This window comes from Pseudopodoces humilis, chromosome 8, assembly GCF_049639895.1.
Source record: "Pseudopodoces humilis isolate 2021_Gansu_Grassland_sample_001 chromosome 8, ASM4963989v1, whole genome shotgun sequence".
Taxonomy (NCBI): Eukaryota; Metazoa; Chordata; class Aves; order Passeriformes; family Paridae; genus Pseudopodoces; species Pseudopodoces humilis.
In genome coordinates, this window is record NC_142207.1 from 5,715,180 (window position 1) to 5,731,469 (window position 16,290).

Consider the following 16,290-nt stretch of genomic DNA (forward strand, 5'->3'; position numbering starts at 1 on the left):
TTACAAAATATAATTTAAAGAACCCACATTGAACCAACATATTTGTTCCTAGTGACTGCTTTTAGATGAAAAATACTACTTCTTTTTTTTCCAATTCGTGCTGTTTGCAACAGCTTCAATTTTGGAACCAAGCGAGGCTGTGTGGAATCATCACAGAAGTGGCCCATTTTGGTTTCCATACAAGCCATTAGGACTTTTAATCAATTGAATGTAATGGAAATAGGAAAAGGCCTATTATTTAACAGAAGAGTTTACCTCCCAGCAAATTAGGAAGGATGGGTTAAGTTCTGTGATTTTCACTCTTATACACATCAAACATAATAAGAAAACCAGTAATGGTTTCATATGGTAAAACTGAAAAGTGGAACAAACAAAAGTTTAGTGGTTTCCCTAAACAAAATCTATTTACACACTGCAAGTAATACAATATAAGTAAAAAGAACTGAAAATAAACAAGTCTTTTTCCCCATAATGGTGGGACAGAACTAACAGAAGGAATTTAAACTGAGGAAACTGAAAGCACGGACCTCTGACAATACTTTTATTTTACTTTAAACAGAATTACATTATCTCAGGTTATTCTGGCCTCACCTGGCTCTGCTGTAATCAATTTCTGGAAAGAGTACTCCTTTCCCTTGGATCCTTGCAATACAATCCTGAGAGCATGTCATATTTGTGTGACTCTGAGATGTGCTCCAAACATTTGCTTTTTTTCCCATTTGCAACACATGAACCCTTTTTTAAAAAACAAATGCTCCTCATTTCACTGTTTAAATGATACTCCAACACTGTTGCAAATACTATGGGACACATTTCAGGGAAGTATGTGGAGACTGATTGTTTCTTTCATTGTTAACTCCATTGATAAACATTAACTCAAGCCAAAAAAATTATCTTTCGGTTGTTTAAATCAAATGTCATCTGTTGCCCATTCTGCAGATTGGATCACAATCCAGAAAAGACATGAAAATTCCTGGTATGTGAAATGACTATTTTGTAGGGAGGCCACTTTTTAGGGCTTTACATCTAACTTGGATCCAAGGTCTCACTTCCACTGAATAGACCAGTAAAAGGGAAATATTGTTTAAATTAATACCACTTTATAAAAAAAAAAGCTGAGCCAATTCCAGATGTCTTAAAAGTTAACTGGAATTTGCCTTTATTTAATTAAATGGTGAGACTTGGGCCAGACACATTTGGTTTGGAACAGCACGGTAGTTAGAAAAACACTGGGTGGAAAACAGGACATAAACCTGGTACTTGCATCTGCTGCCACACCAAATGCCAGGGATTTCTGGGAATGTTCCAGGAGTGAGGAGCTGCCACAAAGTGCCAGCACATCCAGCAGGCACGTGGAGCAGCTGGAGCACACATCCAAGCACCAAGCAAGAGCTGATCACCAGTTTGGGCACACACCATGGGCAGGGGAGTACAAATGGAGAAGGAAAATGAGCCATGCAGAGCCTGGATCCACACCCAAACTTCTCACAGCTGATTTTCAAGCACAGCCTTTTGGTACAGGATGCTGTGGGAAGAACTGCTGCCTGATGCTGCTCTGAATGAAGATGAAATAACTCCCCTAATATCATTAAGGAACTGAAAGAAAAGTGTCTCATCCTCAGTTTTAAACCAATGCCTGTCAGGCACTGATTATTCTTTGGATAATCACAAATTAATCACAAAATAATTTTCATTCAAAGTGTAGAGAAATCAGGTGCATAGAATCAGCATCACTAGCCTGAAAAAAGATCTGCCTAAAATAAATGTTTTATTCCAAAACAAATAAATATTTTAGTGTTATCAGAAGGACTTCAGAAATCATCTGTGTTCCCTTCCCTTGCCAAGCTCTCAGGCACCCTGATATACTACATTATTATGACAGGGTGAAAACACAAAAATAAGGTTAAAAAATATATTTATTTTAACTCTAGCTGGGATCAATTTCTGAGGTTAGCATGCAGATATGACCCAAATACAACTTGTACTCCAAATTTGCTATGTGATAAGTAACTAGGCTGAAATGTTGCTGTTTGCATACAACTCCTGTGAGAATTCTAATTATGCAAAAGCCAAGACGTGAGAACACTGATGAAAATCTGCAAGTCATTTATCAAACACTGACCTGAAATAAATATTAAGAAAAACCTCTTTTATATGCAAATGTTTAATCCAACCGAGTTTAATCATGACTTTCCTTTCTCAGGCCTGATGAGTTGTGCATGTTCTATGCACTGTAAGATGCAATCTTACACATCTCACTCTCAAAAAAGCCAGTTGTTTTGTCAATGGTTGCTCTGGGAACATGCAGAATAGAAAATTAATCTTTTCTCACTGATTTACTCACCTGTGAGACTCTCCATAAAGCCTTTTTTGTCTGCCCACCTGCTGACCACTGGAGTAGTATCTCCTTTGAACAGACCAAGTACTTCCATTCTCTCAACAAGAAAAACTCAAAGCATAATTGATTTCTCCAATGGATTTTCTAGTGAATATCTATTGCTACTCTAGTTGCTGAAGTACTCACTGGTTTTTGTTCCAACAAACACAAATCTGTTTATTTACTGCCCAACCTCACAACAAACTGGGAAAAATCAACTTGAAAAAAAAACAGTGGTTTTTTTCCTACAGAATCTGAAACGCCAGCTACAAAGAAAGAAAAATCTATGTTCCACATGGCCACTTGAGAGTACACAGAATTGAAATTAAAGAAACAGACTGACTTTATTTTAAGAAATGTTGAAAATCTGAACATTGATAGAGAGCTGTATGGTGGATGTAGTGATCACTAAGCATTCCCAACAAAACCAAAACCAACTGAGGGGCCTCAGGAATGTCCAACCACTGCAGCTGTATGACCTGGAAGCATGGACTGAGGAGCAAAGATCTTCTAATATTGAAAGGAAAACATGAGCTCCACATATTGATGACTTAAGTTTCAGCTTTCATGTTTTTCAGATTCTGTGCTGCCTAGGTTTGCAGTTTGGAACTTCATATTAAGCGTTATGTTATATGTTAGTGAGCTCTCTTCACAGAGTAGGTAGACAAAACAATTCCTTTTCTACCTTCATACCAAGGACAGTCATTACAAGTTTCAAGCCCAAAAGCACTAACAACTGAAGAGAGAAAACAAGAAGGATGGAACATCACAACCTGGAGCAGTGATTAGACAGTTAACTCCAACATGCAAAACAGACCAAAACTTATAAAAATGTGACAACTTGTAACCACTTGTCCATTTTTGTGACCATTTTGGGTCCATCTTGGGTATAGCCCTGGCCAGGATCTTGTACTGCCCAAGGTGTATCCTTTAAGGCCTTTCAATAAATACCTACTTTATTCTTAAAGTACTTTATTCTTATAAACTCTGTCTAGCCTCTGTTGTAGGTCAGCCTTCTCAAGGCATCACATTAAATAAAACACTGTATAACAGCACCAACAAACAGACACTAATTCTTTTCACCAGTTAAATATACACAGAATAAGATATTACAGAAGTAGCATATGACTAGATCTTCATTCCTTTTCAAAGTCTTGCTTATAAGAGCCTGCTAAACTTTTTCCACCTTATTCTTTTTGCTCTGACTTGTCAGAACAAGAATGAAGTATCTTTATGCCTGGTAGTTAATTAGAAAGTTCGTGAACCTCATAATGTCACTTAGACAAGGAAAAATTCTCACTTTTACTTAGTGAAGTAGTAATTTAAAATTCAAAGTAATAATTTAAATCTAACTTACAAGAGAATAAAAGGGCATTTAAACTTAACAGATATTGGAATTTGAATGTAGACTGACCAGCAAAGCTGACAGATATTATTTGGTTTGGCATTTCTAATGGCCAAAGTTCATGCTAACTTGTATTTGTCCAGTTCTCAAAGTCCTACAGAATAAAAAAGCCTGAATAAAAATCTGACTACCCAAAAGATGTCTACAGATTTTATCTAATGTGATATAGGACATTTTCTACCTGATTTTATAGCAAACCAATTTAATGTTTTTTATTGATGATTCTAAAATATTATTTCAAAGAAAAGGGCTTAAAAAAATAAATAAAGGAACAAGTTTTTGTTTAAGAAACAATGAAGCCCGTTCAATGACAACACTGTAATTACATATGAAGTTATGTAGGAAAAAAAAGCAAGGTTAAGAGCAGCTGAGTGTTTGGTTACAGCTCACAAGGAGGAGAGGGGGGTTCCCCACTGATCTCAAACAGGAGTGGCAGCTGGAACTCGGGGAAGGCTCTTCCCATCCATCCCACCAGAAATCACATGGATCACACGTGGAACCAACAGAGGGCAGCTGACTCATGGCTAAAGGGAACCCTGATTCCAGCCAAAACACACAGCAAAACCCGTGCCATCACTGAAATCCAAGCTGACCTCAAAACACTTTACCTGAAAACTATGATGCCAGGATTGGACAGAGCTTTGCTAGTGAAACTAGCATGTCTTTTCAAATAATAAAGATATCTGAGAAAGAGGGAGACAAACCTACTGAAGTTTGAAGCAGCTGAGTGATCTCTCTCAAGCCAGCCACCCCTGCTAATACTACGAAAATTGAATTTTGTATAGTATATTTATTCTTCAATAGTAATTCATATAGAGGGGGAAAAAAAAAAGTCTGTTTTTAAATTGTATGCTGGTTATAACTTTAAATATGGAAAATACACAACAGCAACTTACCAACAGGAATAAAAAATAATCCCCCAACGACCAAACTGAAACAAAACACTAAAACTGGACGTTCTACTGTTTTGACAACAGCATGTGGTCCAGCACTAGAACCAAATTAATCCTCCATTAAAATCTACATAACCATTTTAAGCCTGCTTTTTAAATTATTAATGTGCAGCTAACATCTGTTCATTGTGAAATCACACGAGTAGCATCCCTTTTAAAATTAATCTGTAACTCTAAAAAACATTTAGACTACATTTGCCATCAAACTGTTAATTGATGCTGGAGAAACTTCATTAAGTGCACTAATATTTAATTATCTTTGGCTCTGAGTTTGAACTCCAAAGTCAATCTGGCACCACCATGGGCCACATCTATTAGTGAATCCAAGGGCTCACAAAATGGTCCCTTCATAAAAGGATGCAAGTTTCCTGGTTAAGTTACAATATGGGAAACAGCTGACTCAAAAATAATATAAATTATAGACGGATTAAAGGCCCTCATAACTTTTAATTAAGCAATAAATCACAACAAACTGCACAGGACTGCTGATTTATGCACTCCTCCAGTGAGAAGCAGTAAATAAAATTAGAATGGACAGAATATACATCTTATTGGAGAAGAAGAATCTATCTTTTGGCATTTCATTCATACACAAAAATCTGCTCACCTTTGGTTTTTCTAGTGGTGGCTATAGCCTGCTACACACTTATTTGTAACTCAAAAATGTGTCATGATTTACAAATAATAAGGAAGGATTAGCTGAATTTGTGCAAACTCCTGTTTACAACTCTCTTCCTGCTAGCCCTCCTAAAACAAGGACTTCAGGAGGCAGGGAGCCCCCGACTGCAGTACAGGGGAGATGTCTTGAATTTTTCCTTTCTCACCCCAAACCCACCTGAACGTGACCAAAGCGTATTTTGACTTCGGTTAAAGAGCCCTTGCAAACAGCCCTCTCTGACACAGGAGCTGCATTTGACAACCACTGAGAAAGCTGTAACTGAGCCTTGAAATCTGAAATCTCTGAGTGGTTTATATTCCAGCCAGCAACCTGGTAATGCTGATGATCTTGATGCTGTCACTTGAAGAAGATGCAAAATTCATGTATTCAGCTTGTGGTTCAAGTGCACACATTTAGCTGATGGCAAACCCGGCACAATGCTTCCAGTCATGTGGGGGGACATCAAGAGGAGGACAGAAGGTCATCTGCACTTTTATTCTGCTGTCTTGGAGGAAGAAACCAATTAAACAACATAAAAAGAAAATTAAGTCCATTTCTAAATCTATCAATCAGCTACAGAGCATAAAACAAAGCAAACCCAACAAATTATTTGGTTATAATTTCTGAGCAATGGCCACAAGAAACGTCTGCAGCATAAAAAATATTAACACTTGTTAAGTATTAATCAATGAGAACTGTGCTAGACAGAACAACACAGCAGTATTAAATACTTTAGAAGAGGCAAGACAAGGGTTATTTTAATGACCATCATGCAAGAGGCACCTGAGAGTTCCTGGCTGCTCAGGAGCTCTGACAGATGAATTCACACAGCATACATCTTCATGTCCCTTCTCCCTCTCTGAGCAGTACCTTCATTTCCAATTATTCTCTCTTATTCATAAAGGAGAGTCAGAAAAGTAGAAATTTTCTGCTCTGAATGCTCAGGGTATATTCAGCATGCAGGTGAGTCAGACCATGTTTAACAAACTCCTGCTCCTCCTAGGAATAAAGCCATCCACTGGAATGGGGTCAGCTCTAAACTGGGGACACACAGAATCTGCTATGTGTATATGAGAAAATTCAGTCCTTCTGAAGACACTGCTGTCCACTAACAAAATGAAAGAAGTCACCAAAATCTTCACTAACAACCAACAGCCTCACACTGGTTTCAGATGGTAATAGATGATAAATCAGGCCAACACCAGCACCTCAACTACCAACTCAGCCCAACCTTTGTTCATGCTGAATGCTCTGCACCATGATTCAGATTTACACAGCAGCTCCCTACACTGGACAGGCCCAGGATGTCTCCTTCTCAACACACTCCTGTCCAACATCTTGCCAATATCTTGTTACATTCACACTTCAAAAAAGTTTTTAAGTTTTTACGTGGCAGGTTCTTAGAACTATAAATAACTGGTGAGAATTTAATGACTTGGCATAGAATCTATTTCAAAAGAAATTTCCACATTTGTGTCTTGCGTTATAGCAAACCATTTTTTGCCATCAACAAGTTCATATTTTGGAAATTAATTTTTGAAAAAAAATTAAAGGAAAAAAAAATTAAAGGAAAAAAAAAGGAAAACACGTCAAAATCTTCATTTAACTTTCCAAAAGCAAGAGAAGGGGTACTTCTCTGTAACTGACTCTCTCTAAAGACTAAATCACATGTGATAAAATGCAAGATGCCAAATAACTGTTTCTCACATCTTCTACCATATGAAAAGGTGAAGATGTACCAAGGTTTTTTGTTCTGAATGTTCTTGGGTTTGTTCCAATTAGAACAGAAGCTAGGTCCTCACTTTAACTGTTATGCAGCATCTTCCCTTCCTTAATGACTGCAAACCTAAAACTGAGAATAAATGGCAAAACTTCGTAGAAAATAAATAAAAAAACTTCCTAAAAGGAGGAAGGAGGGAGAAAAAAACCAAACAAACCAAGATTAAAACTGCTGTCAAAGAATAACCAAGGCATCAATCCTTCTTGTTCTCCTGCTCCTAAGACAAAGACAAGCAAGAGTAAGTTCAGTCTCAGTGTTAGACGCTGTCACGCTGATTTATGGCACACGCTCTTTCAGGTCCTCCAACATGACATATTGTCCACGAGAGATTCAGCACAAACCACACTCCTTTCCTTAAAAAAAAAAAAAAAGTATTGCCTAAACCAATTGAACTTCAGTTCTTTAGGTGAAATGCTAATACTTTTTTCACTGGGCCACCCAGCTTTCTATATGGCTGATTTTCTATTTAATTCCATCTCCTCTGCAAGAAATCAACAGGACAGAGCACTTTGGGTATAATTCCTTTCTTTGCCTATACTTTGCAACAAGATATCATATGAAACAATAAATATTCCTGTCAACAACAAACATAGGAACTCTATTTGAATCAGAAATAATTATGGATACATTCCTAGTCCCAGAGACACAAACATATACATTTCATTTAAACCGAAAGTTCATGCTTTGTTATATATTTCATTAAAAACTTAGTAAGGGCTGTAGTAGGCAGAAAAAAATGTTCTCTCACAGTTACAGAAATCAGCATTACACCATACATCAAGTTGCTTTTTCATTAAAGAGAAGTTTAAAGAAGCTATCTAGAAAAAAAAAGCCAAGTGAAAAATACTTTTGAGGGAGTTGTTAAACAGCTCCATTCCTGAAGCTAAAGCTTTTTATGAGTGGCAATTGTGAAAATATGTTTATATGACTCTTTACTCAACAGAAAACCTGCAGGAGGAATGAAAATCCAGTGTGGATAGCTATTGAAGCTGAATATAAAATTAATACATGCTGGGAATTAGAGTAGACACTACAGGGTTATTATCCTGAAGGAGAACATGGGAACTGGTTTGATTTCCCGTGGAAGTGAACCAACACCCACCAACATGGGGGCCTCACTTCAGGAAGGTGGGATATTGCTCAGGCTGCTCAGATTTGGCTGCTACTTCTGCTCATTTAACAAACTAAATTGCAGTTTAGTACCAAAACTTCCAGTCACAGCAAGAAAAGTGTAAAGGGAAACAGGAGGTTCTTGCTATTTTTTAACACTGAAAATTCTCCCACATTAGTGCAGCAGGCAAAAAAAACTTGTCATTTTTATGATACTGTAAAACTGCACTAGAATCAGAGGACAGATGTGTTTTATGCTGTAATTCCTTCCTTTAAGGCAGAGTGGGAGGAAATCAGACCTTCTGAAGATAAAACTGAGATTAAGGATAGGATTTTTTCCAGAAGTTAAGTTGCACTTCAAGCAAATGAGTGCTGATAGAGCCAGAGAAAAATGTAAGAGAGATGATTTCCTGCATGGCACAGGAAGGGATCGGATACAGCTGATGGACTGATACAGGACTAGGCTCAGGAATGAGCTACTGGCACCTGAAATCCATGAGAGAAAGAGATTCTGAGTACCTCAAAAAGTTCAGTGACTTTTCTGAAAATTAGAAATCTGTATTATGAAAGAAGTGATTTGAGCAGAAGCTATTAATTACATTAATACATTAATAATGATATTCTTGAAGACCAATTCCTAATGCTGGAAGGAGAAGGTTATACATGCAACTCGCCAGCCAGGACTAGATGGGAGCTAATTCAATGACAGCAATGAAAGATACTGCGCTCAAACAAAACTTTTAATATAAGAATCTAAAAGTTTTGAAAATGCTGAAAATAACTGTTTTCTCTTAAGTGCAAGTGGACCTAAAGCAGCCACTTTCTATGAAAAAGCTCCAGAAATTCACACATCCTCACACCTGTTTCTGAGAGATCTGGTCTGTAAGCACAGCACCACCCTCCTTTTCCCTTTCCTTAAACTCCTCTATGCAATTTCAGAAGTACTTGCAATTCAAATGTGCAAAGTGTCTGTATTTCTCATATTCTACAGTGAACACCAGAAAACGTCATTAAGAATAAAATATTCATTTTAATGAAAGCAGTAAGTTTACATTCTAAATACACTACATTTTTCTCCTGCTATGCCTGCCATTACAAATACTCCCAATCCTTTAAAAACATTTGCTTAAATATATACAGCATATACGGAGGATATAAACTACTTGCCATGATATTTGTCCTTTAGCAGTATTGGCTAAGAGAGAGAGGGGGAGGAAGGAGAAGGAGGGAAAATCTTGACAAGAATATGTATGAGAGCAATCAATAAAAAAATAATCCTTGGAATTCATGAGTCTTGAAAATAAGATGCATTTTCTTACAGTAATCCTAAAAACCTATAAAAGAATATTCAAGCAATAAACCCCCCTTAACTCATATTTAACCTTTCATCATGTAGAACTACATATTAAATAGCAACTGCATGCTGTGTAAGTGCATTCAAAGAAGAGCAGGGATAGAAAAATGTAAATGCTATACCCCTTTTAACATGCACAGCACAGCCAAGAACATCTGCCAGCTGACCCCCTAATCCAATTGGCTGTTCAGAGGCAATCACATCCTCAGATAAGAGCTGCACAGCCCCTACATGCAAAGCCCATTTTCTTTAAGAGATGGAGCAAAATGTAGTTAGCCAGCCCTTCAACCATTTTCAAACAGAGGTACAAGGCGAAAGTAATTCTGCATATTACATGGAGCTGCATTAAAATACTGTCATCTCTTCCCCCAAATATTGTAATTTATCCTTTAATTTCACAGGGCAGCAATACAGACAGAGTTAAGTCTGAAGGGACTATATCAAATCGAGTGATTTTATCAGAATACCAGGAGCATTCAGCCCATGCAAATGTTTGGCACCTCTATCAGAAAACAGCCTGGAATAAAATCTTGAAGGGCTCAACCTCGTCCATCGCCTACAATGAGAAGAATAAATACAAAAAAGCTGAATTAATTCTCCTAAGTCTGAGTTTACTTCTCACATCTCTTGCAAAGATAATGGGCTCCTTGAGAGGCTCTACAGGCAGATGAACACATCCAAAAGAAAGGCTTCAAGACACTCCAGAAGAGTCAAACTCTCTGTGGAATAAGGAGCACAAACCCCATGGAATATCATGCAGTAACAGGACATGACATTATTTCTGTACAAAATCAAATTTCTGCTAAAATATTCTATCCTTAATACACAAGCAAGCTGCACTACAGTGACTGGACAAACTCTTGGGAGAGTCTTTTACAACACAGTTTATTGTGACTCAAGTAACTACTTATGTTCATAAAATAGTTTTTTTTGATCATGCAAATTGTCTCTCTGTCCAAAGCAGTAGCTTTACTAAATATCTGTATTGGCAGAGCTCCAGACATGGTGGGAAATGGTAAGAAAGAACTGCTAGAATAGTAATTCAAGTAACACTATAGTTAGATTTATGTCAAGTATCTGAAAAGCACTAAAGAAAAGGATATATAGGGGTCTGCCAAAAAGCCTAGACAGCACCCTGCACAAAAAGAGGGTGAAAAGATTATCTGGCTTAAGAAAAAGACACAAACTGACTGAGGGATTTAATCATAAGACACTGGTAAAATGGACAGTTCTCCAAAGTAATTGATTAGGCAATAGCAAGACCCAGCTTCAGAAGCAATAATCAAAACCAAAATAACTAAAGATACTGGAGAAAATAAAGTGGAAATCATAAGAGAAATCTACTAGCACCTGGAGGAATTCATTATTTGTTCTAAGTTATCTGAAATCTTATCAAATGCATAAAACACAATACAAAACAATAGCCACTGAAAAGTAAAACTCAGCAGAATGGTGATACAGTTTGATACCAAACAAAAGCCAGTATTTACTGCAGGTAAATAAAACAAAAATAAATAAAATTTAAAAAAAGCTGTCCAGACCAGAAGGAACAGCAGCAGACAATCTGCCTGACAGTGGATTAATGACATGTGTCCATCTCAGCTAAGCAGCAGTGCCATCAGCTAATTTACTTTGCCACCTGGGTAGGCAACTTGTGCAACCTGCAACGTGCCCAGGGACCTCTGTGTGCTAAATCTGGGCTGGAAGTACAAGCCCAGTGGGTGCAGAGCAAAACTCCTTCTGAAGCTCACAAAGTATTGAGAAGCTTTCAGGAAGGCAAGGAACATTAGCACAGGCAAAATATGTGCATTCGTATGCATGTTTAAGTGAACATATATACACACTTTTCTGACTAGCACAACAATTTCTTCTTACCCTAAAAGCTCTGAAATACATACAATTGTACTCAATCCTTTAAATATGAATCCAAAGAAGATAAACCATTTGTGTGCCAAACCAGTTAGAAATAGCTTCTGTTTTATCCAAAAAAACCAAAACTCACAAGGAAACAAACAAAAGCTCCAAAAAGCAACCAACCAAAAAAACACCTTGGAAAACAAGAAGCCACAAACCTAAAGGAACAGACCTGAACACAATTCTACGTTATTTCCACTACAGCCTGTAACAGAAAGCCTCTAATGAATTCAGTGGGTTTTAGATCACAACGTGTGCTCCTGGTAAAGAGGCAAAAAGCACCAACCATGTTTTTATTAATACCAGCCGTGGCACTTTGCAAGCACTGTGCACCAATAAACTGTACAAAGACATAACTTCCAAGTTTGAACAATTTCTTTCTTTTAATATCCTCTGAAAGGCTTTTGAAACTGGCAACTCTAATGTGTGTGGGAATAGGCAACACATGATAGCAATAAGTTTGCTATTAATGGAAGGAGTCTGCTGTGTCTATGGGTAACAAATCCCAGTATCTTTTCATTACAAAGGAGCTTATTGTTACCTTATCACTTACTGTGGGATTTCACTTTGACTCTCTGGTGATCTGTCTGATCTATTAAGAAAAGCACTGAGCTATGGACAACATACACTTTATAGCAGTTTTATATTTCTGTAGTCCCTGCTGCTTCTGTTAGCCTACTTCCGATGAATTTCAAATAGAAATAAGGAAAAAGAAGAAGGAAAGAAAAAAACATCCAAGGAGTATTTACCAAGTTTCTCAGAGGAAAATAAAATTAACTGTGAGGAAAATGAGGCAAATTCATAACCAGGAGCTGGAAGTGGTGCTGCATTCCAGGACTGTTGCAGCAATAGTTGTGCAGAAAAACAAATGAATCCACCAACTCTAGCACATACCAAATAAATGTTTGTATGATACCACTGAAGCACTTCTACATGTCACATATTTTATACATATACATATTCACATTATTCATAACATATGCATGAAGTTCCTTCAGCATGACTGTTTCTGTCCTATTAATTAATTTTCATGGCTGAATCTGAAATATAGGGCAGACAAAACTAAACAGTACTTCATCAGTGTTAATTAGTGCTAAGAATTAATCAGCAAATGTAGAAAACCACTATGCACTTTGCAGAAATGCATACAGAATTAAGTAGCATTTAAATAGATGATGATCTTCCTTTAAGAGTAGCAATTTAAAGATTATTTTCATCTGATGGGATACTTCAATATTGAAGATACAGAGATTAATGTTCAAGGGAACCTGTGCTGTGTTCAAGGGAAATGTTGCTAAAATTAGCAATTTTTATTTAACAAACGTTTCTACAGCAACCAGAGTCTCAGAAAGAATTAAAAAATTTTAAAATATCCATGGCATCTGAGTTCTCTGATGTCTACACGCTGTCCAGGTGGGATTATTAATCCAGGGCCTCCTGTGCTCTGGGAGATAACAATTTCTTCATATGATAAATATGGTGTTTCAGGTAAAATTCTGCTGATACATGAGCACCTCTCCCTCAGTCCTCAAGAAGGTCAAGATTGCCTGTAAAATATGACCCAAGGTGTTGTCCCAGAGATAACTCCTATCTTTAACTTCATCACCAGCTCAGTAACTTTGGATCCCAACTCAAAACACAGCACAGAGAGATCTCTGTTGGCTCTCACCTGATTCTTGAGATCCAGCTTGGGGCAGGGACGACCTCCATTGTAGGGCTTCTCCTTGAGCCACTTGGATCGGACTCTCACCCCCGGTCCACAAGAAGAGCTGCAAGGAGACCAACTGGACCAATCGCTTAATTTGCAATCAAACGGGCAAGGGACCGTGCAAGGCTCTTCAATGTAACCTAAACCAAAAATGTAAGAGAGGTTTTAATCACCACAGCCGACGAACTCCCATCCTCTGATGTAACCTGTGCAACCAACACAAAACAAGAACTTCTTAAGGAGAAGGCATCTGGCAGACTGACAACACCATCCAACACGAGGTTACGGCATTATTTGTGAAGAACAGCAGTGACTAAAAATAATTTCTATTTGGTTTAGTGCAATGAAGGCAGTGATAAATCAGAATGATGTAAAGGACACACGCTGGCAAAAGTATCTGTTGTGAAGCTGGTAGTCACCAATGTGTGATAATTACCTTCTTTATTAGACTGTGGTCATGACAAATTCTGGAGAATTAAGTGTAAAGCCCACTTGTGTACTCCTTCTGCATTACACTGATGTGTGAGGGACCTGCCTGCCAGCTGGAGCAGTGTGGGATTTGATCTCAGGAGGAGCAGTTGAAACCTGCTTCCCACATCTCACAAGTTCTCTTTATATCTCTTTTCTAATGCTTTGCTTATTCTGGGTTTCAAAAAATGGCATTTTAAAGCTTTATTTTCACCTTAATCTGGTTTGACATGGAAGTCCTCACACGATCATCATCTCTTAAAATCATAACACCAGACATCTGCAGGACCAACCACCTTGTGCATTAAAACACAACTGCTTCCTCCAAAAAGGCACAACCCCATAGCTTTTTTAGGAGGTGGCATATGGGAAGAGAGATTTTTCAGAGCCCAGCAGTGGCTGTGGAGCTCTTGGTGTGAAGAACAGCAGTGGAAGGTGGCTGAACCCTGGGGGTCTCCAGGGAATTAGTGGCACCAGTCTTGGGTTGGCAGTGTGGAATAATTCTTGAAGCTTCCTGCTTACCATGCTGCATTCATTCTCCCCCGGTTCATATTATCTGCTTGTCATGTCTGTATGTATTATTTTAATTTAAACAAAAAAGAGATTTCATGTTAGATCATGAAAGCCAGTGGCTACTAAGATCAGCCTTTATTAGAGGCAGCTTCGTCCTTCTGACAGCTCTGGCAACAACTGTTATGGAAATAACTGAACTTCATCCCTACCACCGTTCTGATGTTTCACATTTTTATGTGCTTTATTTCTGTTTGGTTTTCATCACGCGAACACTCCCTCTTGATTCCTCACCGAGAGAATACCAAATAAACTCATTAACTCAGCTCTTTCAGGAAGGGTTTCCCCCCATCTACCCAGGTGACAGTCACTGCAGCATAAAAGGAAAAAACACCCAAACAACAAAACTCAACCCAAAAACTGCTGTCCAAAAAACCCAGACAACAGCCCCAGACAACCATGAAATACCAAGGCTGAGGCATGGAGATTATTGTGGTTCAGAGCTGGATTTACTGGCTGAACCATGCCCAAGCCTTCTGCTCACTCCAAACCAGAACTGTGTTACAGCCTGGGAATCAACCCACAGCAGCAATTCACTGCCTCCCTCCTGCTCGTCACACTGAAGTCAGTACCAAGAAAGGTTTCAGGCATATTTAGGCATCCATCTGCTGGAAAATATCTTCCTTCTAGAGGTACAAGAAATACTGATGTTTCTTTTGTAAACAGTGCCTTAAAAAACGGCAGTAGCAACAGCTCCTTCAGCTGGGTGCTGCTGTATTTCTGCTCTCCTGATTCCCTGTGATGGTGCTGTTCCCCGGTTCTTTACGGCGGCCACCCCGCAGCCTGACAGCTGCCATCATTTCCCCACGGAACTCACGCTGTAACTCTTCCCCAATGCTGCAGACCTGTGCTCATACAGAGTGCTCTGGTTTTCTTTGCTGCCTCTGACCTCTCTCTGTTGTGGTGCCTCCAAAGCCACTGGAATTGGGCATCTTAATTTTCTGAATCCGTTCCAGTGATACTGGAATGCTTGAGGTATTTTCAACCATGTATGCTTACCTCAGTGAGAAGACACCCATGCACATACATATACAACTATTTCCAAAACAGACTCACTTTTTTCCTCCAAATAAAACTCCCAAATATCCCACTAATATTCTGTTCCATCTACTTAGGTTGCCACTCAAAGCAATTCATAATACATTATGATAAGTAAAATAAATTTTCTCATGATAGATTTATGAGAAGCATTTCTTAGGCAGTTCTCCAAAGAGTTCTGTTCCACCACCGTATGAAATATCATCTTTCCTTGGGCTGTGTGACAGCCTGGGTAATTAACTCTCAACAGAAACAAAGAAAGTGCCTTGTTTCAAAGTAGGATTAGTCAGAGGGGTTATCAACTTATCAGAGAAGGCAAAATGGGCTAAGTCTTTAGGCAGCTCAAGATCTACATCTATAATAAAAAGAAGTAAGACAAAAAATAGAAATAGACTACCAAAAAAAGAAGAAAGTAAGATGAAGGAGAAGTTATAATAAACAACCTTTCTTATATACAAAAAAGAAGATTTTACAATGAACATGGTAGAATCCTGGCACAGGTTTCCCAGAGAAGCTGTGGATGCCCCATCTGGAAGTGTTCAAGGCCAGGTTGGCTGGGGCTTGGAGAAGTCTGGTCCAGCTCATTGGGTTTATATGATCACCTTTAAATGGTCCCTTCCAACACAGACTGCCCTGTGAAGACTGAAGAACTTCTGTATTCCATCCCCAGGAAGTGCTGCGAGTTATCCCTCAGTGAACCACACAATTTCCAAGGACATTCCATTGCTAAGAGGCTTCTCACTCCTTTTTGAGTTTCCTCACCCATCTTTCTTAATTACATTAAATATAATCAAATCCTGGCCAGCTACAGAGCGCTGCACTTCCATATTGTCCAGAGGAAGCTGATCCTCCATACTGAACAACGCTACAAAATCAAGATGGGAACTTTCCTTCAAGCTCTCCTCACAGACTGCCATTACTCCTCTATCAACCACTTAAGGTTAATCCCATGCTA

The 16,290-nt window shown here is 38.4% G+C and overlaps 1 protein-coding gene across 1 annotated transcript in view; it reads right to left on the minus strand.

Moving 5' to 3' along the window:
- Positions 1-16,290, minus strand: part of THSD7B (thrombospondin type 1 domain containing 7B) — a 297,680-nt gene that overhangs the window by 62,704 nt on the left and 218,686 nt on the right. The window contains exon 16 of the mRNA XM_005519602.2: positions 13,221-13,399. Coding sequence (XP_005519659.2) covers positions 13,221-13,399 — 179 coding nt within the window. The remainder of the gene's footprint in view (positions 1-13,220; positions 13,400-16,290) is intronic.